Source organism: Corylus avellana, chromosome ca2 (assembly GCF_901000735.1).
Source record: "Corylus avellana chromosome ca2, CavTom2PMs-1.0".
Lineage (NCBI taxonomy): Eukaryota > Viridiplantae > Streptophyta > Magnoliopsida > Fagales > Betulaceae > Corylus > Corylus avellana.
Genome location: NC_081542.1, coordinates 46,494,014 through 46,520,173, shown reverse-complemented (window position 1 = coordinate 46,520,173; position 26,160 = coordinate 46,494,014). Strand labels below are relative to the sequence as shown.

The window sequence follows — 26,160 nt, the reverse complement described above, 5'->3', positions numbered from 1 at the left end:
CAGTCCATCCATTCAATAAACGTGTTGTAATGAATATATTTATATTAAACAACACATCTCCTTTTTATACCTGTAATCATCAAAGTGATGAACATTTCAGTATAACACTGACAGATCAATCTCACAAGGCCAATAAAAGCATCTGCCCCGGCTTCCAAACACGGCCCTAAGTATAAATCTAAAGTACAAATTAGTAGTAGCTAGAAACAGAGGTACAGGTACAAACAATTGATACAAGCAATCCACTCCAATTATAAACATTACAACCATTGTTCATACAAATAAGAAAGAAACTAAGGAACACCCCATCCCCATGTCAACTACTCAAACGAGAATCTAAAGGCCGCACTGTTGTCTGACGTCGAGGAATTCCAATTTCACAAGCATTGACTCTGGCAGCAAACCGAAGAGAGCAAAGAGACTCACCAACGGAAGAAGGATCAGGAGAGATGTTTACAAACATCAAGGTCTTGGAATCCCCACCCAGGCATGGCTGTTTATGTATCGAATAAAAAGAAAATGACATTATAAATCACAATAGTACGTGCATAAGCATACTATCAAATGGTTGGGAAGTTCAAACACAACAGTACCTGGAGAAGATATGTCAGCTTTGAGTTCCTAAAAGGAACATGATCCTCCTTCTTTGCCAATGCAAATATTACATCAGCCAAAGAAGATAAACTTTTATTGATAGCCTGATTGCCAAAAAAGAAATTGGCATAAATCATATTAAGAACATAGATACTATTAACAAATTCAAAGAAGTCGGTGATTGATGAAATTCAACAAATAAACACCTGAGTTTCCTTCAACCGGTCTCCAGTTGACATACTCTTTGATAGTCGCTCACTTCCAGCAAGATCAATGAGATTTAAAACCCCCTGTACTTGTTGCTCAGTGTTCTAGCAAAACAAGAAAAGCGCATAACCGATAAAAAAACACGCAAGATATAGACAATGCTTTAAGCACAAACATGAAATATATAGCATTATGAGAAAATATACCTCATTTACACCAGATATGCGCAATGTGAAGACAAAATGGCTTCTTGATGATTGTTCATTCATTTGTGTCTTTCCCACAGACCTAAAAGAAAATGTAACAACCATTCTGCATTAAATTTTACTTATCCAAGTAATATAGACATCAAATCTCAAAGAAAACCATACAATGAAAAAAATGCGATACAATTTCTATGTCCAATTTAATATTGTCTATGTATGAACTTTTTGAAGATTTAGATTGTGTAAGTCTATTTATGCCTCAATGTGTAAAAAAATAATTGGCATTTCTTATTTCAAATTCTATAGGCATGAAGCAACACATCTCTAAAACTGGTTACATCTCACTTTAAGACAAAACTCTAAAAGATATGCAGACAGAAGCCTGCTACAAAATGCATAACACAATAGATAAGGAATATCCTATTATTATCTCTAACAAGTAGAAAGAACACAACCTCTAGTACCAAATACACTAGGGTGTTTTACCTGCTTTGTGCAGCTTGCTGCAGAAGAGACGAAATCTCTTTTATACTGCAAACATCAACAATTGTGAGGTCAGAAACATATGTGTTTCCATTTGCATCATGTTTAATTGTATATTGTTTTCCTGGAACGCTATTCTCCGTCCGTGACATGTCAAATCCACTTGATCGATTTGTTGATAATAAATCACGGATTGTCTCGTTGTATATTTCCAACATTGAAGCCTACAAATGTTCATGAGAAATTGTTAAAAAATTTAGTAGAAAATGAAAGTAGACTAAAACCAAAAATTCTAGATAGTTTACCTGCATTTTGTATTTCCATCCCTGCAATTGAAGGGACTGACTGGCCTGGAAGATCTGTTCAAGTGAACGTGGTATCAACCCTTTCTGCTCCGAGGTTTCTGGCTTACCCATCATGGTATAAGTTTTACCTGAGCCTGTTTGACCATAAGCAAATATACAAACCTACCAAAATACCCCCAACGTTAGATTAATACAATTTCAGTATAAAAGGCAAAGCAAACTTATGTAACAGATGATATGCAACCAAACAAAGCATAACTTTTAGTGTAGCATAAAAATTGCATTTACATTCTCCATTGGTGACATGCCAGAATGCAACTTCAACATATTTACTTGGTAATAATGCTATTCAGGAACCTCAATAGAACACATTCTAATGTACTTGATAATAATGTCAAAATTGAAAAGAAGAGGCAAACACAACAGATTTACCTTATAGCCATCAAGTGCACTCTGTACCAGCTGTGATATTTCTACAAAAACATCTTGTTGTGACGTCTCATCATTAAACACCTTGTCAAATGTGAAAGGATATTTATGCCCTGCTAATATTAAATACATTAAATGATAGCACAAAATTTTTATACTAAATAACAAACAACAAACTTGTAATGAATAACAAAATGAATACATCAAAAGATTTCTACAATGAAATGTCATTGGGACAACAGATACAGCCGTACCACTTTGTGTCAAGTCAATGCCACGGCCAAGAGCTTCTGTTGTTGTAGGGTAAGAAATGATTGGAGCTTCTGTTCCAACACCGTCATCAGGCAACAAAGGACGTACTCGGCAAAAAACACGAATGTTTCCTTTTAGTTCCTGCAACAAGAGGCAACTTAATGCAGGTGAAGCCTCATAAACATTGAACAATAAGATATGAATGCATACTTACCAAAATAGTGTTATGCAGTTTTTTTCTTAACTTCTCTCCTTCACTGAGTTGAAACTCTGTATCTAAAAGGCGATCTTGTAGTTCACGCACAACTTTCTTTTGTGCTTCGAACTCTGCTATTGTTTCTGAAGACGATAAATCAGCAATCTAAGAAAAGAAACTAAGCATTATTGTGGGGTCCGCTTGATTAAATCTAAAATACATGTAAGAATCTACAAGCATCCTGATGATGCCCTATGCAGAACATAAGAAAACATTAGCAACCTTCCTACAACCTTTACACAATTAGCATTACCTTCAATTTCTCATTCGCAGCAGCAAGCTGATGCTGCAGTATGCAAATCTGCTCCCTTTGAGAAGAACATGTCTCCTATAAAAGGGTCCAAAATCTTACAACTATTGAAGGTAGGTATATATATGTCGTATATAAATTAGTAACAAAACAAACCTCCAAGGCATTTAATTTTATCGTCAAATTATCCAACTCAGCACATGTCTTCCCAGTGCATTCTTCATACTTCACTAATTCAGCAGTTAAAGTCTGCACCTGTGTCACTTGGCGATCACGGTCATCCCTCACTTGCTGTAGTTCCCCTCGAAGGCATCTCAGTTCATTTGACAATGATTCTTTTTGCTTTATAGACTCGTCTTGTGAAGCCTAAAAGGTAAGATTGAACAAGACAACAGTCATGACACCTTGAAAAATCACGGGAGTGTTCATGAATATGTAAAATGCTTCTAGTGCCAAACGAAATCCTGATGAGTGGATCAAAAATATGAATTCCAAACCCCTCATTAATTTTTTTTTTTTAACTTTCTAAACTTCTTCAATTCTTGCCTAATCCTTCTATTGTTTTAAGATATAAAGTGTATAAATAGGTCACCCATTATAGTTTTAAGATCTAAATTGTATAATTCTTATGCGAGTCAAGGTTGACTTTTATATCATAAACAAAGGTAAGTACAAGCAGAACTCTTAGTACAAGCCATGATGACAGTAGCAATAAGGAAGAGCTTCTTTTAGGGTGTGAGAAAAATTGGTCCGCATGAGGCAAAGTCAATACACGCACAATGATATTAACAATATACCCCACTCAATGTGAAGAATGTCCAACACAAGAACAAATTCAATATGCATAAACGAAACAGAAATTAACAAAAAAATACCAATCAGTTTGTTGAACTCCATTTAATTTTAAAATTCAATTTGGAGAAAACAGGTGGCAAACAAACACAATTGCAATGTGTGTATATATATATATAACCTAAGAACTTACTTTGAACGAAGCTAACTGATCTTGCAATGCCTTATTGTGACACCTCAAATTGCTAAGGTTCTCCACAATAGTCAATTTCTCCATTTCAAGTCGTTTGAGTGACTCACTATGTGTTTCACTATCTTTCTGGAGTTTGCTGTTATAATGTTGTAAACTCACGTTGTACTCTTGTGCTCGCTTGTACATATCCTCAAATGAGGCTGCCTGCGATTCAACCAATTTATGGCGAGAGAAAATCATCAGTGAGCTAATCTGTAGAGTTAAACAAACTTAAACTGGCACAACAATTAAGCCTAACATTCATAATTCACCAAATTCAAAGAATACAACCACTAACCCTCACCAAATGACAAGCGTAAGACAACCACAGTATGAATTCAAATTACCTTTTGTTCAGCAACTGATTTCTCCTGCCGAGTTTTTTCCAGCTCTGCCAAAAGAGAAGCTTGCAACTTCTCACCAGCAACCCTTGCTTCTTTTTCATTTCTATGGCATTCAATTGCATCCTAGTCATCAAACCAGAATAAATGAGATGTAGAAATGTACATGTATCACCTGTTCATACAAAATGCAATGACTGGAAATATTACCAACTTATATGATTCTTCCTTTGCAACTCTCTCTTCTAAAGAAGAGATAGTTTTCTTCAAGTCTGAAGTAATCACATTGAACTCCTCCATCTTGCTATTCATCTCCACCTCTAAAAAATAGAATGAATCTAAATTAAAAACAAAAAACAAAAAACAAAAAAAAGTGTTCCTATTATCTAGAACTGTAATGAATCAGACACTTTAACCACATGAGAAACTACACATCCATCAAATGAAAGACTTCCATTAAGGCATGGAGGTCCAAACAAATTCTTTTGATTTTTATTGAGAACAATTATACTAATGTCTGAATTGAGAACCTATATTGCTATCGTTCCATGATTCAACACCTTGATTTAACTAGTTGTATTTCACTCTGGAGATGAGTTGTTCAACTCAATTTCCAATGAGCTTTAGCTCAATTGATACTTCCTCCTTTTGTCCTTTGTAGCAAGGTGGAGGGTGAGGTTGTGGGTTCAAGTCCCATCGGGTGAATGTGTACCTTACCAACTAAAAAACTTCACAATGCTTCATCATAATGCTTCATGGAACATATAATGATTTTGTGTTCATCACATGCACACACGAGGATAAACACACAGAAATGCACATATACAGAAAAGACACATTAAGTGTAAAATAAATTCAAATAAAATGAGAAAAAATAAAAGAACATCATTGTTCTAATCGATATTGAATCAGAACCATTATCCTTGCACTTTTTCTCAACAGACTCCATTGCACTTTGAAGCTTTTCCTTGTTAAGAACATGGTTTTCATCAACTTGTTGGAACCATTTGATGCAAAGTTTAAGCCTCTTTATTTGCTCAGTCATTTGCTCCAATTTTCCCTACCAAGCATAGAACCAAAAAAAAAGCATATCAAAGCTCAAAGAAGAAAACCCACAAACAATTTATACTCAAACATCCTTTAAATCCATCAAGACAACTATAAACCTTAAGATCAAACTTCTTCCCCTTCAACTTCTCATTTAACAACGCATCAACCTCTTCTTTTGTGAACTCCACAATTCCACAATCCGAACCCTCAGCGCTGCCCATATCACTAGCGGCCGTAACATCCTGCCTATTGTTAACCACGGAAAATGCCTGTCGCACACGCCCAGTGCTTGCCGGTCCGACCATTCTTGCTGCTCCAATCCTCCGCCGCTTGTCTACAGGAACATAGTCAACACCATCCTTTTTCTACAACAAAATTACACAAAATTATTACTTAATCATAACACACATGAAGAAGCCGAACTAATCCATCTGAAACATGGAAACGACATTATTTCCCCGGCATCCAAACAGAGTTTAGAGTGCAATTCGGTCACTAAAATGCAGAAAAAAAACATATGAATTAACACAATGCAGCACTTCGGAAACACCTGAACAACCGGCCAAAAAAGACACGAAACTTAAGATCCAGAAATTCGTGTTCTTTCATTTTTCTTCTCTTTTCCTTCGGTTTCTCACCAGCCAAAAGGAAATTCTTTTTAAAAGAATAATAATAACAATAATTATAAAAAAATAATAATAATAAATAAAAATAAAATAAAAAAATTTAAAAAAAAAAAAAGCAGAAGTGAAGAAATAAGGGCTTACAGTTGCGGGACTACGAGGAGGTCGATTCTGGTTACGAGAAGCCATGTTCGAATCCAAGAACACAAATTGAACTCAGGCTGGGACTCGGATTCAGAGCTTTTTTTCAGGAGAGTTCTTGGAGTGGGCCCGGGGATCGCATCCGAGGAAAACTCGAATCTGAGTCCGGCAGTCGATCTGAGAAATGGACGGCTGGTGATGGACAGAAGAGGAAGGAGGAGAGCGAAGAGATTGAGGGTTAATTTGGGAAGTTGGTAGATTTGCACACAGAGAGAATGAAAATTTGAATTTGGATTTGAGCGGTACCTCGAAAACGCTCCTCAAAATTCTAAAGAAAAGAAGACGTTGGCTTTTTATATTGGGCCGAACAGGGTTCTTGACCGGTCTTTTTGTCCCATAAGCCCAAATGCTTTGGGCCTGTTTTGTAAATATCAGTATAAAAAATTTAAATTACTTGCAATTTTCATGACATAGTCTATGACATATACTGTGACTATTATTCTTGAACTTCATAATATACTCAGATCTTATATCATCGTAAACAATAGGCAGCAGCACCACAAAATCAAAACTCCTATGGAACATACACAAAATCTATTTAACTTTTAGGATTTCATTTTCTTTTCTTTTTCTTTTTTCATGGCTTTTTTAGCCAAACTAGACGCATTCGGTTTTTTTTTTTGTTCTATTCAAATGGGCTATTTCTTACTTAATATTTGAAAGCATTCCTTATAATTTTCATTTTTTCTCTTCCGTTCGAATCAAAAGTGACAAAGATTCTTGATATTTCTTTTGAATTCAAATACTAGTTTTTGTATCTAACAAAAGACAACAGTTAAATACTACAACCTCATCTTACTTTTATTTTATAGAGTTAATAATTCAGAGGTAGATAAATACTATCATATCAGTCTAATAAAATGAATTGAAATAAAAATGTAATAAGTAACATTGCTCGATATGTGAGAACGTTATCACTGAAAAAAGTAATGGTTAAATACTACAATCTCATCTCACTTTTATTTTATAGAGCCGATAATTTAAGGATCGATAAACTCTATTATATTAATCCAATAGAATAAATTGAAATAGAAATGCAATAAGTAATATATGACAACAATGAGTGAGACCATTAGTTAGGCATAGCAGGATTATGATCTTATAGTATCCACGTGTCAAAATGTTACATGCCCAATCCAACTTGTCAAATGAAAAACTAATCAAGTGACACGTTACAAGCAATGGTTGGATGAGGCCATATCCAACTTATCCGAGTACAAAATGGCAGATAAGGTCCTGCCCAAAATCAATCTACATCACAGAAACTAAGAACAAAGTTGAGAGTCATCATCCCCACGTACCCAAAAAAAAATATTAATTCCACGTATCTCCCTCATTCACATAGAACCAATTGGAAAGAAGAAGAAAAAAAACCCAGAAAAATGGCCCAAGCTATGGCTTCAATGGCAGGCTTACGTGGGTCCTCTCAGGCTGTGTTGGAGGGTAGCCTCCAGCTAAGTGGCTCAACCCGCTTGAACGGAAATGGGAGCGGCCGTGTTGCCATGACACGGTCGGGGCTGAGCGTTAGAGCCCAGCAGGTGCCTGCTGAGCCTGAAACTAGTCGCCGGGCTGTTCTTGGTCTTGTTGCTGCCGGTCTGGCCTCGGGGTCCTTTGTTCAAGCAGTGCTTGCTGACGCAAAGTCCATCAAGGTCGGCCCACCCCCCCCACCCTCCGGTGGATTGCGTAAGTCTTCGATTTTCGATCCATTTCTTCCTCTCTAATATTAGCTTAATTAGCTACGTACACTTCTCATCATTATTCGATCATAATCTGCTATTTAGCTCTGTCTAGAGTCACATACTCAATAAAAGTTTTTAAGTTTTGAGATATTTGGTTGTTTTACCCGAGTTAACTTGAATTCGGAGTTGACCTCCAATTGAATCACACTTATTAAGAAAAATTAAACTCATAAATGAAAAGCCAAGGACAGTAAACTTGTGACTAAATATAAGGTTAATCATTCGTGTCGGGTTCGTGTTGGATCGACTCACGAATCAATTTGATATGGAGTCAATTCGAACATGACTAATTTAGTTAAACAGGTTAAATTCTTCAATTCTAGCATGACCTATTTAAATAAGGAGGTTACATGATACAACCAACATAATCCGTTTAATAAATGGGTTGTGTTGGAATGAGATGACTCAATCCGACTCGCATTAACTCATTTATTAAACCAATCGTGTTGAGTTGAGTGAAACATGACTCATTTGTAAAACACGGCACTTTCAACAATCATAGTGCTACATTTTGGCAGCTGGAACTTTGAACTCTGATGAGGCAAGAGACCTGGACCTGCCACTGAAAGAACGCTTCTTCATTCAGCCGCTGACACCAGCTGAGGCAGCCCAGAGGGCAAAGGTGTCGGCCAAGGAAATTGTTGGCGTGAAGCAGTTGATTGATAAGAAGGCTTGGCCCTACGTGCAGAACGATCTGCGTTTGAGAGCATCGTATCTTCGTTACGATCTCAACACTGTCATCTCTGCTAAGCCCAGCGGGGAGAAGAAACCCCTCAAGGACCTCACTGGAAAGCTCTTCTCCGTCATTGGCGATGTGAGTTCACAGAAGTCTGACTCTTCCTTCAATTGATGTGAATTATTATGTAAGCTCACTGGCTTATTCATTTGTTGTTCTTTCTTTTTGATCAACAGCTGGACCATGCAGCAAAAATTAAGAGCACCCCAGAAGCAGAGAAGTACTACGCCCAGACTGTTTCTGCCCTGAATGATGTTCTTGCCAAGCTTGGTTAAGAGGAATTAACATTTCTTGATGTAAGCAGACAATGTGTTTGATGCTATGTCCATGTGAAGGGAATCTAGTTGAAAAAACTGTTGCTTTATCTTTCAATTTGTGACTCTCTCTCTCTCTCTCTCTGCTTGTTAACTTAAGGGCTGAAAGAGTCCTTGGTGAAAAAATGCATAGTGATATGAAAAATAAAGAAAATAGTGGAGGAAATAGAGAATATTGCGACAATGAATTTTGGTGGTTTGTGTTAGACACTTACCTTTACTACTAGGGAAGAGCCCGATAGCGATAGGGCTACTTTATGCTATTATATGTTATAAATGACTCATATTTATAGGAAAATTAATGTTGGTAGAGATAAAGATAAGTATGTTAATGAAAATAAAATGATTTGGTTACTATCAAACTTAATTACAATAAATTCTAGAGTAATTATCCTATAAAGAATATAACCGTAATTTGGAATCATATCATATGTTTTAACACTTGGAATTGAACATGCTCATCCTTGGTCTTTGGTTTTTACTTTTCTACAACTTTCACACCATTTCTGCTTCTTGTAATCTTTCAATATCGGGACATAGGAAAAACGTTAGTAGACATTTGCATTATCACCCTAAAATGAATAGTCAAGTTGTACATACAACGTTAACGACATCGCTTATAAAGTAAGTTTTACCTACTATTTTACTAATATGGGATTTAACACTTATTGACTATTTTATAATTTACTTACTTTATGTGAGCAACTCATCTTCTCAATATAAGACCAATTTCTTAGAGTGTCACGCATAGAGTTCCCCTGCTATTACACTAGCAAAAGAATAGGCAACCATTCCAATCAATGGGGTTCAAATCATCCATATCTGAGAAGATACCTTGTGGCAATAATATAACAGTTATGATGCACTCGCTCAACAAGTGAAGAGATATTACTTGGAAATCCTTTGATCTACTGCCAATTTCAATTCTTTAGCACAATATAGAGAGACCAATTTATAGTCACCTGTGGAGGGGACAAAGCACAATCTCATCCAACTGCTATCCTCCTTTGAATTTCTAATACTATCTCTGCTTTGCTGTTACAAAGGTGCCTGAGCCTGCAGCCTTTGGAGGAAACGCTCATTTCCTAGAATAGGCCATCACAAAAGTCAGCAGACAGCAATCATGAATTCATATTAGATCATTCCATTGCTTGCAGACACATTTGCGTCTTATCAAACACTTCACCTGCAACCACCTCAGGATCTCAATAATGATTTCATTAAGAAGAAATAGATGTGTGCTTTGAGCACCCCTCTGTCACTACTCTTCAGTCTTTAAGTCTTTCCCCTTCGTTCAAATCTCCGCAATGAAAAATTTGCACATATGCATTATTAGCATTAGTCACCTTAAATTTTCATTGATGTCTTGATAGAATTGTATCAGGCTATGACTTAGTCGGACTTGAAGGACTGCATTCGGTTTCCATCGGCTAGGCCCCTCATGTGCAGCTTCCAAAACCCAGTGGGTAGGTGCTACAATAGTCACGCTCAGATAAGATAGCCACAATTATTCTCCCCGACCTACCCTTATTTGCTTAGAAAAAAAAAAGTCTTCCCTCTCCATTCTTGAAGCTAGCACATGTGACCTCTGTCTGCTATGTTTGTGGTTACTTAATTTGAAACAAGATAAAGTTTTCCTCCAAACTTGGTTGGAGCAATTTCCTTCAACCTAGTCTATAAAAGTGACACGTGTCCTATGAACATGTGAGATGTACATGTTTTTTTAATAGTTCTCACATTTTTTTTAATAGCAGAGACAAAGTTGGAATAAATTTGATAAAAAAACTTATGTGCATTTCATATGTTATTAAAAAAATGGACACATGTCACTTTTATAGACTAGGTTGAAGGAAATTCCTCCAACCTAGTTTGGAGGAAAACTTTGTCCAAACATTATGATTCGAACTAGTAAATATGTATATATATATATATATATATATATTTTTTTTTACATGTCAAAATGATTCAAGCTACCTCTGCTTCATAAGGCGTGATCCTCAACTGATTGAGTCAATTATCGGGACAAATATGTCTTTTTTTATTATCCTAAACGTCATTTGTTGGGAATAATTTCTTCCAACCGGCCCATTAGATCCTAAGCTTCAAAGCGGAAGGCAAGCCCACAAAGAAAGCACCATCGGAATAGGAGTTTCAATTCGGGTCCAATTAGAATTCCTTAAAGAATCTTAGACAACAATCCAACCCCAAGCCTAATTGAAGTAGGACTTGTGTTCAATTCAAACTCTCAACATTCCTGCATCAAGTTAAAAAATAAGAGATAGTCTAAGTCTGACTTAACTTTTTAGCTTTCACTTTTGGGAGAGAAACTCATGTGGCGGAGCCACATGGTACCGGCACCCCCAAGGATTTAAATTTTTTTTTAACCCACAGCACCCTCAAACTTAACACACATCACATGTTTGATGTAATATCTCAATGATGTGTAGTTGGTCAAATTTTCCTTGTTTTTCTTGGAGTGATTATGGCCAGAGACCGTAAAGTGCAGTTCTAAACATTTTTTTTTTTTTTTGTATTTCTATCTTTTTGATATAGTGTCGACATTTTACATTTCTAATATATCAATTTCAACACATATTTATGAACTTTTATAAATATTTTTTGTGATGCATATATTGTATGAATTACCAAATTTTTAGGATAAAGAAAATTTTTAGGACGCAAAAAAAAATTTTGCTGCACCCCCAATATAAAATAGCTGTCTCCGCCACCGGAGAAACTAATGGAATAATATTTAAAAAAATAAATGATTTTTATTTTTTTGCTCTTAAAAAAAACTTGTTAAATAATTATTTTTGTGAATTTTTTTTTTTTTTCAAATTTTTAAAGAAAAATAAAGAGAAGCTCTAAAGCCTACGAACTCGTTTTCAACTTTTCCGATTCTCGTAATCGGAAGGCCCGAAGGGTCATGACTCATGAGTAAATTTTGTTTAATACAATAACCACACACAACCCTCTCTCAGAACAAACCCTAGTTTCCAAAACCCTCCAGTTCCTTCTCTCTCGCTGATACAATTCTTGCAATCCGATGGCTCCCAAACGCCCATCTCATCTTGAGGATCCCCCAGCTGCTTCTTCCTCTGAAGAAGAAGCTTCGTCCGAAGAAGAAGAAGGATCGTCTTCGTCTGAAGAAGAAGAAGAAGAAGCTGAAGCAGAAAAAGCCTCTTCTTTACCATCCACTCCGGTCACTGAAAAAAAGTCCGTTCAGAAAAAGCCAGACCCAGAGCCTCAATCGTCGTCATCCGGATCAGGGTCGGATTCAGACACGGACTCCGGGGCCACCCCGAACCAGAGCGTGAAGCCCATCGCATCCAAGCCCATGGAAGACTCGGGACCGAAGGCCACCACCAAGCCCAGATCAAAGCCTGCCTCTTCGGCCGCGAGATCGTTGGCGGCGACCAAGCGGCCGAGCTCCGAGACCGATAGCAAGGATTCGACCAAGCGGGCCAAGAAGAAGGCGCCGGAGCCGAGCGCAGACGGCGTCGTTTCGCCGGACAACACAAAGAAGTCAACCGCCGGAGATGAGAAAAAGCTCTTCCAGAGGGTGTGGAGTGAGGGCGACGAGATCGCGATTCTCAAGGGCATGCTCGAGTTCGCGGCGAAGAGAGGCGCCGACCCGATTACCGACGCGGTGGCGTTCCACGAATTCGTGAAGAAGTCGCTGCACGTGGACGTCACGAAGACGCAGCTGGTGGACAAGATCCGGAGGCTGAAGAAGAAGTACAATAATATCGCCGAGCGAGCGAAGAAGGGCAAGCTCCTCCCCGTCTCCAAGGCCCACGAGCACAAAGCCTTCGAACTCTCCAGGAAGGTCTGGGGCTCCACCGAAGAGCCCAACGAAGTAAACCCAGTAGTCGAGACCGCTAAACCGAATGGGAAATCGCCGAGTAAGAAGAGCAATCAGAAGGGGAACACCAGCCGGAGCTTGAAAGAGGAATTGCTTGTGGCTTTGCCGGTTGCGAAGAAGAACGTGGCTGAGAAGATGGAGATTGACAAGAATCAGGGTTCGGGTCCCGTGTCAGGGCGGAGTTTGAATGGGATGGTTCGGTTCGATAAGAGTATGGGTGTGGTGGGTTTGGAGGAGAGTGTGATAATGCGGGGGCTTGAGTTGATTGGGGAGGATAAGAGGGCGGAGTTGGAGGAGAGGTGGAGGGAGGTGGAGATGGCGGAATTGGAGGTCTTTGTGAAGCGTTCGGAGTTGGTTAGGGACCAGGCGAGGTTGATATGGGAATCGTACAAAAAGGAAGCCAACGACCATTGACATTGATTAGCGTTTTTTGGTAAGGTAAAGAAGCTGTTTTGGCAGATGTTAGTGAGATTGTTTGCGGTTTTCAGCTTCGTTTCTGTTTAGTAGGATTCACTGATTTTGAAGTTTGTAATGTTTCGACCGAGTTGGTCTCTTGCGTGGGAGTGTGACATTCCATTGCCATGCATGAGTCCCGTAAATTGGTATTTTATGTGGATGTTGTAACTGGTGTTTAGGTCTACAAAAATGGGATTACTTGATTTTTATAAATGCAGTTGTTATTGCACATAACTTGTTCTTGACAACTTATATTATTGTGGCAAGTTGTTATGGCGACTTCTCTCCTTATAGCTTGTTTGTCATGCAGTGTTATCTTTGATTTTCATTGAATGTAGCTATGTCTTGCCCCTCTTTTGTGTGCTGTGTTTTGGTTGATACTTGATATCATGGTTTGTTCATCTTGTGTACCACAACTCATTCTGTCCCTCTCATTGACCGTTCCAGTGAGCTCTTGGTATTCTAAGCTTATGTGTTGGTATGTAGTTTAGGTAGGTGGCGTCTCCCTCATGGATAAAACTTCCTCTTGGAGAAGTGTGTTTAGAATTTCTAGTTATTGCAAATTTCATTCTATAGTTCATATTCCGCTCTATATCATGGGAGCTGGATGCGTGGGAAATTGTTTGATAAGTTAGCAAGAGAGTGGTGCCAAATGCCTGGTAACTAAATATTGAGGTGTTGTTACAAGTTGATGGAGGTTTAGATCTCTTTTAATCTCTCTACCCTGAAGTAGGACTAAGCTCATGATCTTTTTGTCCTAAGATTCCTAGGTTGGAAGAAATGTTTATGTTCCTTGCTTTTAAGTTCCTTCTTTACCTTGCCTGTTTGGAAGGCCCTATCCTTTCCCTTTTGGTTATAGTAGTACTGTTAATGCTGTATATTACTTCTTATGGATGCATTGTATATTTTTAGGAATCATGCATGCATGCCCTGATGTGTTGTCTCCTATGTGCATGCGCCAGTGTGGGATCACATCCCAGGAATGTGTTTAGTGATAATGTCGAGTTGGAACAAAGCTGACTGAAAAGTAGTTATTATGGTAATATCAAAATGGACCTCAGCAAGATGTTCTATGGATTGGCTTTGGCTTCTTCTTCTTCTAAGGTAGTTTGGGACACTCGGTAATGTTGCCTGGATTGAGGTCATGTCTGCCCAGAGGAAGTTAAGACCACACATTCAGATTAATTTTTTTTATTCCTATTTTGAATTGCAAGAATTCTCCATTGTGGGTAGCAGGCTAAAGAAATACGTTTTTTAGATTAAAAAAATTGATGTTTTCATTATAGCCAAGGAAGCTTAGATATGCGATGGCGTAGTTTGGCACCAAATGAGAAGAGATAATAAGACCCTGTAGTTTAATTTATCATGGCGATTAGGATTATGTGGTTTCAGATTTTTGTTTTAGAAAGGGAGGCATGGAAAAAGGTTTCTTTTTGAGGATGTGGATGTCTTGGTAGTCGGTAGTTTTCCAAAGTGGTGCAAGGTTCCTGTGCATGCAGAGGTTTGGTTAATGTTTTGGTACAAGAATGAAGTTTTTGTTAATAACATTAAGATAAGTTTGAGGCTTGCAAACCCTAAGGGGTTAGCTCAAGTGGTAAGAGCCTTGATCTCTGTGGTAGTCCATGAGGTCTAAGGTTCGAATGGCCTTGGGTGCAAACAATTTCTTGGAGCCAGCTCGTCGGTGAAGTCGGAGTATTACTTGATATGTGTGGAGGTGATGTCTTGGTAGTCGGTAGTTTTCCAAAGTGGTGCAAGGTTCCTGTGCATGCAGAGGTTTGGTTAATGTTTTGGTACAAGAATGAAGTTTTTGTTAATAACATTAAGATAAGTTTGAGGCTTGTAAACCCTAAGGGGTTAGCTCAAGTGGTAAGAGCCTTGATCTTTGTGGTAGTCCATGAGGTGTAAGGTTCGAATGCCCTTGGGTGCAAACAATTTCTTGGAGCCAGCTCGTCGGTGAAGCCGGAGTATTACCTGATCTGTGTGGAGGTGACACTTTACACGGTTCTGAGGCTTACTTAATAGAGGTGGGTACACAAAGTGACACTGCCTTGGAGGAGTTCCTCGTTATCAAAAAAAAAAGTTTGAGGTTTGCCACTTTATCTCCTCATGCACCTCTTCAAATGAGTGTCTGTTCCATTTCTCGCACAGGAACCTCATCTCAGTTGGGTACTTGGAATGTTTTTATTTGTACATTACTCTGACATTGCACCTCAAGAGGGGAATATTTGCTTTGTAGAAGTTCTTTAGCTCCTTTACACCGATGTTTGCTCAATGTGTTAATAATTTTTGTTCATTTTCCAATTTTGTTGTGTTATAAATATGCTTTAATCTTGAGATTGGTACCTTTTTCATGACGTCAGATAGACTTCAATGGGGGTATCAAATCACCCTTTCTTTTTTTTTCTTTCTCACATATGCTATGTTTTTTATTTCCCTTTGATGGAAGCATGTGCTGGTATATTGAAGTAGGGATTCTTTTCATCTTTTATCATTAGATTGAAGTATTAAGCTTTTGATTTGTTTCCTATGCCTCGGTGTAGAAGTTATCCCTATTTCATTTGTTGTCCTGTACTTTGTTTTCAGGAATGCTTCTTATCTGTTTGAGAGATTTGTGTTAGCTGTCATGCGAATGTCTTTGGGACAGAGTAGTCTGATGGATCAAGTTGATTCAAAAAAAAAAAAAAAAAAAAAAAAAAATTGATGGATCGGATTTGTTCAATGACAATCCTTGAATTCTGTCCTTGTGTCCCGAGAAGAGTCATGTTTGACAATATTGTTTTCTTATATTCAAAAAGGGGTAGATGGGCGGGCGGGTAACCAAAGTGGTTTTTTTACTTGGCAAACTATGGTAACATTTACCTGCTAACATCTGATGAGAAGGGGCTTAGACAGCTTATAGAAGCAGGGAGTTGCAGGCCCTCCCACAAACCGAGGTGAGCCTGACCCAGCTCCACCATAATATCAATAGGATTTAAGCTGGTGTCTCACCAAGAAATCATGAGTGATCCTGTCTCACTCTTTGAAGTCTTGGCAATTTATTATGCATAATCCCTCGGGGTTTTATGATCAACTTTGCCAGTTGGTTCACTGTTAACAAGCAACTTTACCACTTGGAACCAACTTCAATGGTTTTATCACTTGAACTATGACAATAAATAATGCTTGAGACCATCACTTTTTTTCTGGAATGTCTGGTATCAAGCATTACTCCTATAGCCATGGAGCTTCTTCCCCTTCATTCAGAGCTACTATTACCAGTCAACTGGGTGTGGCTAAAAAGTCATAAACGTTAAATTGGTTTCATTTTCTTATGCTGGTCGGCATATGAAAATGTTATTTATCTCTCACTCTTGAAAATTAAAACAGTAATGATATACAATTGATGTGAATGAGTCATAGCACATCCTAGATTGTCAAACAAAAGCTATGCAAGTAGCCTCTCCACTGCCACACAAAGCTTTTTATTGTGGGCCCTTGAACGTCGACCCGTTTAACGCTTGCGACGGTTGCGTAAAAGCAGAGCTTTGATGGTGCGGCCTTGAACAGTAGAGCTTGTTTGAGATGTGAAATTTTGAATTTGGTCATGGTCGATCGTGGGCGGTTTCGTCCTTTCACTTTCTCCAACCCTTTCCTATTCCGCTCCTCACAGGCACCACAGACGCCAAAACTTATAACACAACTATCCGACCGTCCAAACATTGAAAACCAACGGCCATAGATCACGATCCGCGTGACTCCACCTTATTGGCTCACACCTGTCCCCCCCCTTCGCTATATAACTCCAAAACCCCGCTGCTTCTCCCTACACACACAAATAGCCACTTCTGCCTTTATCTGTTAATCTTTCTTCGTCTCGAAACTTCTTTGATAATCGAAGGCCCTAAATTTCTTCGATGGCTGGAAGGGGAAAGTCTTTGGGTTCAGGCGCCGCCAAGAAGTCCACCACTCGGAGCAGCAAGGCTGGTCTGCAATTCCCGGTCGGCCGTATCGCCCGGTTCCTCAAAGCCGGCAAGTACGCGGAGCGCGTCGGCGCCGGCGCACCCGTCTACCTCGCCGCTGTCCTTGAATATCTAGCTGCCGAGGTCAGATTACACGCTTTTATTGTTTTCTTATCTTGGTTATGCTCTGTTTGGTTGCCTAGAAACCGTAGGAAAATGCACAGAGCTCCCGATTTTTGTTTTTTTTGTGTGATTTTCGTTGAAATTGAAGGCCTTACATATTTAATTGGTTTCTAAATTTAGTTTCCTCTCTTTTGTTCCTATTTCCCAATCGGTGAAATTGAAGGCCTTAAATATTTAATTGGTTTCCATGGTGGTGAATTTAGGTGTTGGAATTGGCCGGGAACGCAGCTCGGGACAACAAGAAGACTCGGATAGTGCCTCGCCACATCCAACTGGCCGTTAGAAACGACGAGGAGCTCAGCAGGCTGCTCGGTTCCGTCACCATCGCCAACGGTGGCGTTTTGCCCAACATTAACAACCTCCTTTTGCCCAAGAAAACCGGCCATAGCTCAAAGTCCGCTCCGGCCGATGACGAGAGCTAAAGAAATAATCACTCTTGTAATTTTGCTTTTAGGTTTAGATTCTTTGTACTTCGCCCATTTAGAGAAATGAAATCAGTATTATGACTATCAATCACATGGTATTGGCACCGATAAATTATGATTTAAATTTTAAAAATTGATTCATACAAACACACGACAAAAACCACAAATAATGTCTTGAACAATTATGTGTACCAGCAGATAATAGGGAAATAAGAATTTCAAGCAGGAGATGAAAGACGTGGAGTAGGGTTTCTATGCTTTTCTATTTCTCTGTGTGCAGCAGTGGCGGACACATAATAGGCGACTGTGATCATTCCATGAAGAAAGCATAGAATCCCTCCTATAGACAGAAGGCGGCGGTGTGGAAACCCACAGGATTTTCTTGATGTTGAGTTTGCCATTGTTCCTATGATGAGCATCGAGAATCCAACGGCTAATATGAGCCTGTGATATGTCAAGTCCTTAACATCAGGCAGATGGATCAAAAAGAAAGTGTAGCATATAGACGATAAAGATGATGAGGGAAGCACCTACCAAGAGAAAACGAGGGAAGCAACGGCTAATTGCTTGTTGGCTGAGGCGTTTGTGTAATCTGCCTTGGACGAAACGCAAATGCACCCACCAAGGATGTTAGCAATGGTATGAGCCAGGGCTAGAAGTATGGCTGCAGCCAATCCTAGCTTGTAAGCCGTATAGCTTGGCTCTCTGCACTCAAAAATCCACATCTTCATATGTTTCACCTGCGAGATCAACAAAAAAAAATGAAGTTGTTCATAAATCTTGAGATGATAAAGTTGAATTCTAGTGTTAGAAATAGAATACCTTGCCTTGAGAGACTTCAGCCTCAATGCCAAGTATCCCGGCAGCGATGTCCAAGACCATGATCAAAACACAGACAAGAATGCCAATATTTTTGGCCATTTTGGGAATTCAGAGCTTGACTAGGAGATGATTTTAGAGGAAAGGATGGGGACTTCCCTTGCTTTGTTACTATATCTTTAAGCAGGGCCAGGCATTTAGATGAATAACATATATAGTGCAAGAGGGAATAGGTGCGTTCTTAGGGTAAAAGCTTCCTTTTGTCCATACATTTTTTTGCTTTATTCTTCCCTTTTCTTTTCAAACTTGGATTCCTTTCATGGGCGACAAGGAAAGCAGAGTATCACCAGCAAGGGAGGGGGGCCAAGAATTTACATGTATCGCGTATATATGTGTACAACCGATCATAGATCCCTCTTTGTTATTCCTTCAACATTTCCTTTGTTCCAAAGTCTAATGCTTTTAAACTTTTTTTAACGTTGAACTTTCGTGTGTGGGTGTGAAAGAGACTTTCATATTGACTAGAAGTAACAAATAAAAACATTAGTGGATCCATTTGGTAAAATTCTTGTTTTTTCTCAAGAAAAAAGAAATTTACAAACAACCAAAGTGTTACCAATCACTTCAATCCTATGAGTTTTATCTTTCCAAGTCGAAGTGTATTTTTCCAGCCATTAGACCCATTACCACATATGTTGTTAGACCTTAATTGTCTATTTTGAAAAATGCTCATCATTATTATTTGCAACCATTTTTTTTTTTTTTTTTGGTGAATTACTATATTATGTAAATGGTCACCTGAATTAATGTTTGTAAATATTGAATACATGTGATTGCTTTTGCTTCGTTTGGAAATAATTTGCATATCCGTGGATGAATTTTCATTTTTCTTCTAAAATTTTATTTAGTTTATTTGATTCGTTTTGTAGTTTTAAATTTTAATGTTGTGAGGGTACTATTCTCTCAATGGATTTGATTGCTAAATAAAATATTTTAAATTCATAAATTACAGTTTATATGATTATATTCTTTAGTTGAAATATGATATTACTAATATATTATGTTTGTATTTTTTTAATTTTTTAATTTTTAATTTTTTTTTTTTTTTTTATGTTTGTATTAAGGAAATCTATTTATGGGTTAAAACAAGCCTCCCGCCAATGGTATAACAAATTTCACAAAGTTATTACCTCATATGGTTTTATTGAGAACTTTGTTGATCAATGCATTTACCTTAAGGTTAGTGGGATTAAAGTTATTTTCTTAGTCCAATATGTAGATGATATTTTGCTTGCAAATAATGATTTATGTTGCTACAAGAAACCAAACAGTTCCTCTCTCAAAAACTTTGAAATGAAAGATTTGGGTGAAGCCTTCTATGTCATTGGCATAGAGATTCACAGAGACAGAAATCAAAGAATATTAAAATTGTCTCAGAAGGCTTGCATTGAAAAGGACTTAGAGAGATTTAGATTGAAGAACTGTTCAACTTCTGTAACACCTATCATTAAAGGGGATAAATTCAGTAAAAATCAGTGTGCTCAAAATGCATTGGAACAAGAGCAGATGAAAAGTATCTCATATGCATCTGCAGTTGGCAACCTATTATATGCACATGTTTGTACTAGATCTGACATTGCAATGGCAGTTGGAATGCTGAGTCGATATCAAAGCAACCCAGGATTGGAACATTGGAAAGCTGAAAAGAAAGTTATGCGGTATTTGCAAGGAACCAAGGACTACAGTTTGACATACAAACACACTGACCATTTGGAGGTGGTTGGATATTCAGATTTAGATTTTGTTGGATGTGTGGATAGCAGAAAGTTTACTTCAGGATATATCTTTCTTCTTGCTGGAGGGGCTATATCTTGGAGAAGTAGCAAGCAGACTATAGTTGCCACATCTACAATGGAGGCATAATTTATTGCATGCTATGAAGCCACTACACATGCATTATTGTTGAGAAATTTTGTTAGTGGTCTCAAGATTGTCGATTCTATAGCGAGACCAATTAAGATCTTCTGCGATAATCATGTTGCCATTTTCTTCTCTAAGAATAATAAAAGTAGAAGCAGAAGTAAGCATATCGACATCAAGTACCTTTGCGTGAGAGAGAACATCAAAAGGAATGAAGTATTCATTGAGCATAACAGTACTGAACTAATGATTGCGGATCCCATGACTAAATGTTTACCGGTAAAGCAGTTTAAAAGTCATGTGGAGTATATGGGGCTCATTGATTCATTTTCTACTTAGTTCTTTCTAATCAATCTATAGACATCATGTTATTTTAATAAAGTTTTGTGCACATTTATTACCTTATCCATGGGGATAAAAATTAAGTTTGGACCCGAGTGACTTATAGGAAGTTCATTCATAAAGTACATTATCCATAAAATACTCATTTAGGGAGGTATTGCACATCGTGATACATGGAAGGGATGTCTTATCATATAAAAGCTTCACCGCCATGATTCGTGTGTAGTATTCCTTTAATGAGTGGGAGGATTCCATGAATGGTTGGAATAAATAAAGTAATAGTCATATCATAGAATCGAATACCATAAGAAATTTATGTGTCATAAGGGCCAAGTGGGAGAATGTAAGAAATTTTATTTAAGGTATGTCCCTTATGTCACATATATTATTATGATTATAAAATATATATAATTACAGTGTTCAGTGATTTATTCCAATTAAAGCTTATTCTATGAAATCAAATATTCTGAATTAAATTGTCGATTTAATTCTTGTGGAAACAAAATATTTGAGTTCATTACTGATTTTATTTTGTGGAATCAAATAATCTGTATTAATTATTTATTCGATTTTTATTCCTTGATTGGAGGAATAATTAAGGTAGTTGAGGGTTCCTGACCTACCTATAAATAAGGCCTGTATATTCCATCAATTGACACTCACTGGTAGGCATAGGTCAGAAGAACCTCTCAATAATTTTTTAGTTTTCTAGTTTTGGTTGCTGTGAAGTTGTTCTTCAACCTACCTGAGCAAAGCAATGGCTGGAGGTACTTATATATTAAATTATTTCCGATACCACATGTAAGAATTTTTATATATAATTAAATGCTAATTGACAATAAAATTAGCAGCGGAATAAATAATTATATAAATACCTTTAGCCATACTTTGCTCAAGCCAATTGAAGAACAACTTCACAGAAATAAAATCTGAAAAACTAAAAATATTGAGAGGTTCTTCTGACGTATGCCTACCAGTAAGTGACAATTGATGGAATACACAAGTCTTATTTATAAGTAGGCCAGGAACCCTCAATTAGAGCTGTTACCTTAATTATTCCTCTCATCAAGGAATAAAAATAAAATAAATAATCAATACAACTTATTTGATTCCACAAAATAAAATCAGTAATGAATTCAAATATTTGTTTCCACAAGAATTAAATCGACAATTTAATTCAGAATATTTGATTTCATAGAATAAGTTTTAATTGGAATAAATCACCGAACACCGTAATTATACATATTTTATAATCACAATAATATATATAACATAAGGGACATACCTTAAATGGAATTTCTTACATTCTCCCACTTGACCCTTATGACATATAAATTCTTTATGGTGTTCGGTTCTATGATATGACAATTACTTTATTTATTTCAACCATTCATGGAATCCTCCCACTCACTCAATGAATACTATACACGAATCATTGCAGTAAAGCTTTTATATGATAAGCCGTCCCTTCCATGTATCACAATGTGCAATACCTCCTTAAATAAGTACTTTATGGATAATGTACTTTATGAATGAACTTCCTATAAGTCATTCGGGTCCAACTTTAATTTTATCCCTACGGATAAGAATAACATATATGCGCACAAAAATCTTTATAACATTACCTTTATGTTTATAGACCAATTAAAGAGAAACTAAGCACAAATGAATTAATGAATCTCATATATTTCATATGACTTTATACTTTTTTTTTATCGGTAAACCTTTAGTCATGGGATCCACAATCATTAATTTAATACTTATATGATCAATAGACACTTATTGTCACTTAATGTTCTCTTTCATAATGATACTTTATGTCGATATACATACTTCTGTAGTAGAATTAACTCAGAAGATCTTTATGGGTCTAACTATAAAATCGACAGTCTTGAGACCTTTAACAAAAATGTCTCAACCATAATGCCTATGTAATTAATTCATAGCATGTAATGACTTTAGCTTTCATGGTAGATGTAGCAACTGTAGTCTGTTTACTGCATCTTCAGTACATATATACTGAAGTTGATGCTCTACTATCTACACATTTAGCAAAAATCAAATCTGAATACACACAACCAAATGGTAAGTGTATCTTTAGGTTAAACTGTAGTTCTTGGTTCATTGCATATTCCACAATACTATATTGACCCAATAGTCTAACTGCTATTTCAATGTCAGGTCTAATGTAGACCTGTGCATACATATGAAATATTTTTCATCTGCCTTTGTTCCAATACATTTTGAGATATTATCCCCTTTAATATTATGTACTACTAAAGATTCACAATTCTTCATTCTGAATCTCTCAAAACTTTAGTGAGAGGAACTTTATGTAGCAAACCTAAATTATTGTTTGCAAGCAAAATATTATCTATATACAGGACTAAAAGAAATGTAACTTTACTCCCACTGACCTTAAGGTATATTCAATGATTAACAAAGTTCTCAATAAGCCCATGTGAGGTAATAACCTTGTAAAATTTTTGTATATACCTTTAGTTAAAATTTTTGTATTCCGTTGCATTATTTGACTATACTCTTTAGTTAAAATAATATTATATGTTCTAGTTGAATTGGATTAACTAAATGATACAAAGTAAAACTTTATTGTTAATTTTTTTATTTGTTCATCACAATAGAAACAAAATGAAAAATGTAAGATTTGCATGACATAGAAGACAAATGATTATCATTGAGAAAACAAATTGAGGAGGTATTGGTGTGGGTAGTGGAAGTAGCTCTAGCCAAGTTAGGAATTACAATAGCTTTCAACTAATCAAAGTATGACAAAAGACAAATCCAGTTATAGCTCATGCAGTGTTGATATTCTTACTAAAATCTTGACACCAATATTTCTTTCTCTTTTTTCTACTTCTTAAAGGGGAAAATTTACTAAACTTTGGAATTTTGGTTCACCTTCTTATGAATGCGAATATTGTGGTGCGATAATACAATATGAAGAAAGAACAATAAAATCTAAGAAGCTTGTTAATCCTAAATTTTCTCTATGTTGTAAGGATGGTCAAGTCAAGTTGCTTTTGCTAAAAAAACCACCTGCTCTTCTTGAGAAAATGCTACATCCTACCCACTACCGTTAAAAAACTTTTGGGCACAAATAAGAAGTTATAATGCCATGCTTCCCAAGGCACTAAATTGGTGGGAATTTGGATAATAAAATTAATGATGAAAAATGTGCTTATATATATATATATATATTTTTTTTTACTTAACGGTCAAAACCACCATATAATTGGAGCACTACTCCCACTCTTTCGAGGAAAGACAATTGTTCTTGATAGTGAATTTCGACAAATCTCAGAGGTTGTAGTTAAAGAAGAAGAAAACAAATTAAGGCATCAATTAAGAGGTCTTCATTATGAAAGTGTTGTACAATTTGTACTTTGACAAGAAATATGAGGCTTGAACAAAATCTTGGTTATAATGCTATAAGAGAATTTGCACAATGGATTATGAAAATAGGTGATAGCGAATTAGATGATGGTAAAGGTGAAGTGGTGATTGAGATACCATATGATTTAACAATTCAACATGATACTCATTATGTTAATGATATTGTGAATGCTACCTACCCTCAGTTGAAAACTAAATAGATGCAAAGTATTTAGGAGAAAGAGAGATTTTAGCTCCAACATATGATGATGTGCATGACATAAACGATTATATGATTGATCTTTTAACGTTGATGCAGAAACATATCTCAGTGCAGATTAGATACATAAAGCTGCAAGCAACATTTAAGACCAAGATATTATGTATCCAATAGAATTTCTAAACTTTCGTCCTGTTCGAAAATATAAATTGAGACTAAAAGTTAGAATCCCTATAATGCTACTTTGAAATTTAAATCATAGTGCTGAACTTTGCAATGGTAATAAAATTTTAGTTACTCAATTGTTAAAATGAATCTTAGAAGATATAAAATCATATTAGGAACTTATTTTGGAGATAAAATATTCATTCATTTCGATTCTAAATTGCCTTTTGTACTGAAAAGAAGACAATTTCTCATATCTCTTTGATTTGCTGTGACAATTAATAAAAGTGAGGGTCGATCAATGCAACGTATACCTAAATTGGTCTTTAGTCATGGTCAACTATATCTCCAGAGTGGTAGACATTGAGTACTCATTGCAGATAAACATTATGGTGATCATTTCCATACAAAATAATAATAATAATATATAAGAAAATTTTCTATATTTTTTCTCTGGGTACATTTAGAATTCATTTGAATGATTTTTAAGAATATATTTCGGTACTTGTAACTTGATTTGAAATGATTATATTTTTCCTTATGAATATAAGTAAGTCTTACCAAAATAAATTTTGTGCAAGTGTTATTGAATCATATCAACATAAGTTACACATTTCTAAATCAAATATCAATTGAAAAAAAAAACATGAAATGTGAAAGTTAGATTTCTATGGATGTGGGACGCAGTTAACATAACACATGACCATGAGTTGATCAGTCTTGATATGATAATAGCCGATGAAAATGTAAGTTGGTATTCATTTCTTTTTTCAATAAAATTCTTTTCATGTATAGAGCAGTAAATTCGTGAAACATATTTTTTTATGGAACGCTAATACATGCAAGTATTAGAAAGAATTCGGCTCAGCGTTTCAGACCTCTTTTCAATGAAGGATGTGTTTATGCAATAAAGAATTCTATGGTAGAAGAAAATAAAGAGAAGTATTGTCTAGTGCATAACCAAGTTTAAACTCTTTTCATATCAAGATCGGTCATTACATACCTCAATATGGATTTGAACTTGCTGATTATAAAAGTATAATGAGTAGTTGCAAAGTAACTAAAATCCTATTACCGTTGCAAAGTAGGATTTAACCTACTTTTTAACCTATTTATATACTAGTCAAATAAGTAGTGTCGTTACAATGACTCATTATAGTTTCGGAATCAACAAGATCAAATCCATATTAAGGTATGGAATGATTGATATTGACATTAAAAGAATTTAAACTTGGTTATGTATTGGACAATATTTCGCTTTATATTCAACTATAAAATCCTTGATTGCATAAACACATCCTTTATAGAGAAGAAATCTGAAACGGTAAGCTAAATTCTTTCTAATACTTCCATGTAATAGTGTTCCATAAAAAATTGTTTCACAAATTATTGCTCCATATTTGAAAAGATTTTTATTGAAAAAA

At 36.4% G+C, this 26,160-nt stretch overlaps 6 protein-coding genes across 7 annotated transcripts; 4 read left to right on the top strand and 2 right to left on the bottom strand.

Annotated features, from left to right (window-relative positions):
- Nucleotides 1–60: 60 nt before the first annotated feature.
- On the bottom strand, nucleotides 61–6,471 carry LOC132170347 (kinesin-like protein KIN-14C). The gene is made up of 17 exons (XM_059581298.1): nucleotides 6,165–6,471; nucleotides 5,514–5,762; nucleotides 5,263–5,407; nucleotides 4,558–4,667; nucleotides 4,354–4,473; nucleotides 3,968–4,171; nucleotides 3,139–3,348; nucleotides 2,986–3,060; nucleotides 2,691–2,837; nucleotides 2,479–2,617; nucleotides 2,228–2,337; nucleotides 1,796–1,957; nucleotides 1,494–1,714; nucleotides 1,008–1,089; nucleotides 801–905; nucleotides 594–698; nucleotides 61–493 (listed from the first exon to the last, which is right to left on the bottom strand). The coding sequence occupies exons 1-17, from the start codon at nucleotides 6,207–6,209 to the stop codon at nucleotides 317–319; spliced, it is 2,406 nt and encodes an 801-aa protein (XP_059437281.1). The 5' UTR covers nucleotides 6,210–6,471; the 3' UTR covers nucleotides 61–316.
- Nucleotides 6,472–7,526: 1,055 nt separating this feature from the next.
- Nucleotides 7,527–9,068, top strand: LOC132170849 (oxygen-evolving enhancer protein 3, chloroplastic). Its single transcript, XM_059581972.1, has 3 exons — nucleotides 7,527–7,904; nucleotides 8,479–8,774; nucleotides 8,873–9,068. The coding sequence occupies exons 1-3, from the start codon at nucleotides 7,604–7,606 to the stop codon at nucleotides 8,969–8,971; spliced, it is 696 nt and encodes a 231-aa protein (XP_059437955.1). The 5' UTR covers nucleotides 7,527–7,603; the 3' UTR covers nucleotides 8,972–9,068.
- Nucleotides 9,069–11,891: 2,823 nt separating this feature from the next.
- On the top strand, nucleotides 11,892–17,745 carry LOC132168685 (GLABROUS1 enhancer-binding protein-like). 2 transcript variants are annotated; one of them, XM_059579701.1, is made up of 2 exons: nucleotides 11,892–13,308; nucleotides 17,656–17,745. In XM_059579701.1, the coding sequence occupies exon 1, from the start codon at nucleotides 12,057–12,059 to the stop codon at nucleotides 13,287–13,289; it is 1,233 nt and encodes a 410-aa protein (XP_059435684.1). In that variant the 5' UTR covers nucleotides 11,892–12,056; the 3' UTR covers nucleotides 13,290–13,308; nucleotides 17,656–17,745. The 2 variants fall into 2 exon arrangements, with proteins under 2 accessions (XP_059435684.1, XP_059435683.1); XM_059579700.1 differs by having other exon boundaries at nucleotides 11,892–13,313; nucleotides 17,656–17,743.
- On the top strand, nucleotides 17,225–17,874 carry LOC132170012 (probable histone H2A.3). Its single transcript, XM_059580938.1, has 2 exons — nucleotides 17,225–17,413; nucleotides 17,656–17,874. The coding sequence occupies exons 1-2, from the start codon at nucleotides 17,225–17,227 to the stop codon at nucleotides 17,872–17,874; spliced, it is 408 nt and encodes a 135-aa protein (XP_059436921.1).
- On the bottom strand, nucleotides 17,870–19,133 carry LOC132168687 (protein DESIGUAL 2). The gene is made up of 3 exons (XM_059579702.1): nucleotides 18,700–19,133; nucleotides 18,412–18,617; nucleotides 17,870–18,321 (listed from the first exon to the last, which is right to left on the bottom strand). Exons 1-3 carry the CDS (start codon nucleotides 18,796–18,798, stop codon nucleotides 18,096–18,098), a joined length of 531 nt encoding a protein of 176 aa, XP_059435685.1. The 5' UTR covers nucleotides 18,799–19,133; the 3' UTR covers nucleotides 17,870–18,095.
- Nucleotides 19,134–20,049: 916 nt separating this feature from the next.
- LOC132170011 (secreted RxLR effector protein 161-like) lies at nucleotides 20,050–20,619 on the top strand. The gene has a single exon (XM_059580937.1). It carries the CDS (start codon nucleotides 20,050–20,052, stop codon nucleotides 20,617–20,619), a length of 570 nt encoding a protein of 189 aa, XP_059436920.1.
- The last annotated feature ends 5,541 nt before the right edge of the window (nucleotides 20,620–26,160 follow it).

Bases quoted from the DNA above. Each gene is read 5' to 3' on its own strand.
- LOC132170347 (XM_059581298.1), bottom strand. From the start codon at position 6,209: ATGGCTTCTCGTAACCAGAATCGACCTCCTCGTAGTCCCGCAACT. The intron at 3,349-3,967 runs GTAAGTTCTTAG...CTTACCTTTTAG, and splicing joins ATCAGTTAGCTTCGTTCAAA to GCTTCACAAGACGAGTCTAT. The intron at 2,838-2,985 runs GTAATGCTAATT...TTCTTTTCTTAG, and splicing joins CTGCGAATGAGAAATTGAAG to ATTGCTGATTTATCGTCTTC.
- LOC132170849 (XM_059581972.1), top strand. From the start codon at position 7,604: ATGGCCCAAGCTATGGCTTCAATGGCAGGCTTACGTGGGTCCTCTCAG. The intron at 7,905-8,478 runs GTAAGTCTTCGA...ACATTTTGGCAG, and splicing joins CCCACCCTCCGGTGGATTGC to CTGGAACTTTGAACTCTGAT. The intron at 8,775-8,872 runs GTGAGTTCACAG...TTTGATCAACAG, and splicing joins TCTTCTCCGTCATTGGCGAT to CTGGACCATGCAGCAAAAAT.
- LOC132168685 (XM_059579701.1), top strand. From the start codon at position 12,057: ATGGCTCCCAAACGCCCATCTCATCTTGAGGATCCCCCAGCTGCTTCT.
- LOC132170012 (XM_059580938.1), top strand. From the start codon at position 17,225: ATGGCTGGAAGGGGAAAGTCTTTGGGTTCAGGCGCCGCCAAGAAGTCC. The intron at 17,414-17,655 runs GTCAGATTACAC...TGGTGAATTTAG, and splicing joins TTGAATATCTAGCTGCCGAG to GTGTTGGAATTGGCCGGGAA.
- LOC132168687 (XM_059579702.1), bottom strand. From the start codon at position 18,798: ATGGCCAAAAATATTGGCATTCTTGTCTGTGTTTTGATCATGGTCTTG. The intron at 18,618-18,699 runs GTATTCTATTTC...TTGATCTCGCAG, and splicing joins CTGAAGTCTCTCAAGGCAAG to GTGAAACATATGAAGATGTG. The intron at 18,322-18,411 runs GTAGGTGCTTCC...GACATATCACAG, and splicing joins GCTTCCCTCGTTTTCTCTTG to GCTCATATTAGCCGTTGGAT.
- LOC132170011 (XM_059580937.1), top strand. From the start codon at position 20,050: ATGAAAGATTTGGGTGAAGCCTTCTATGTCATTGGCATAGAGATTCAC.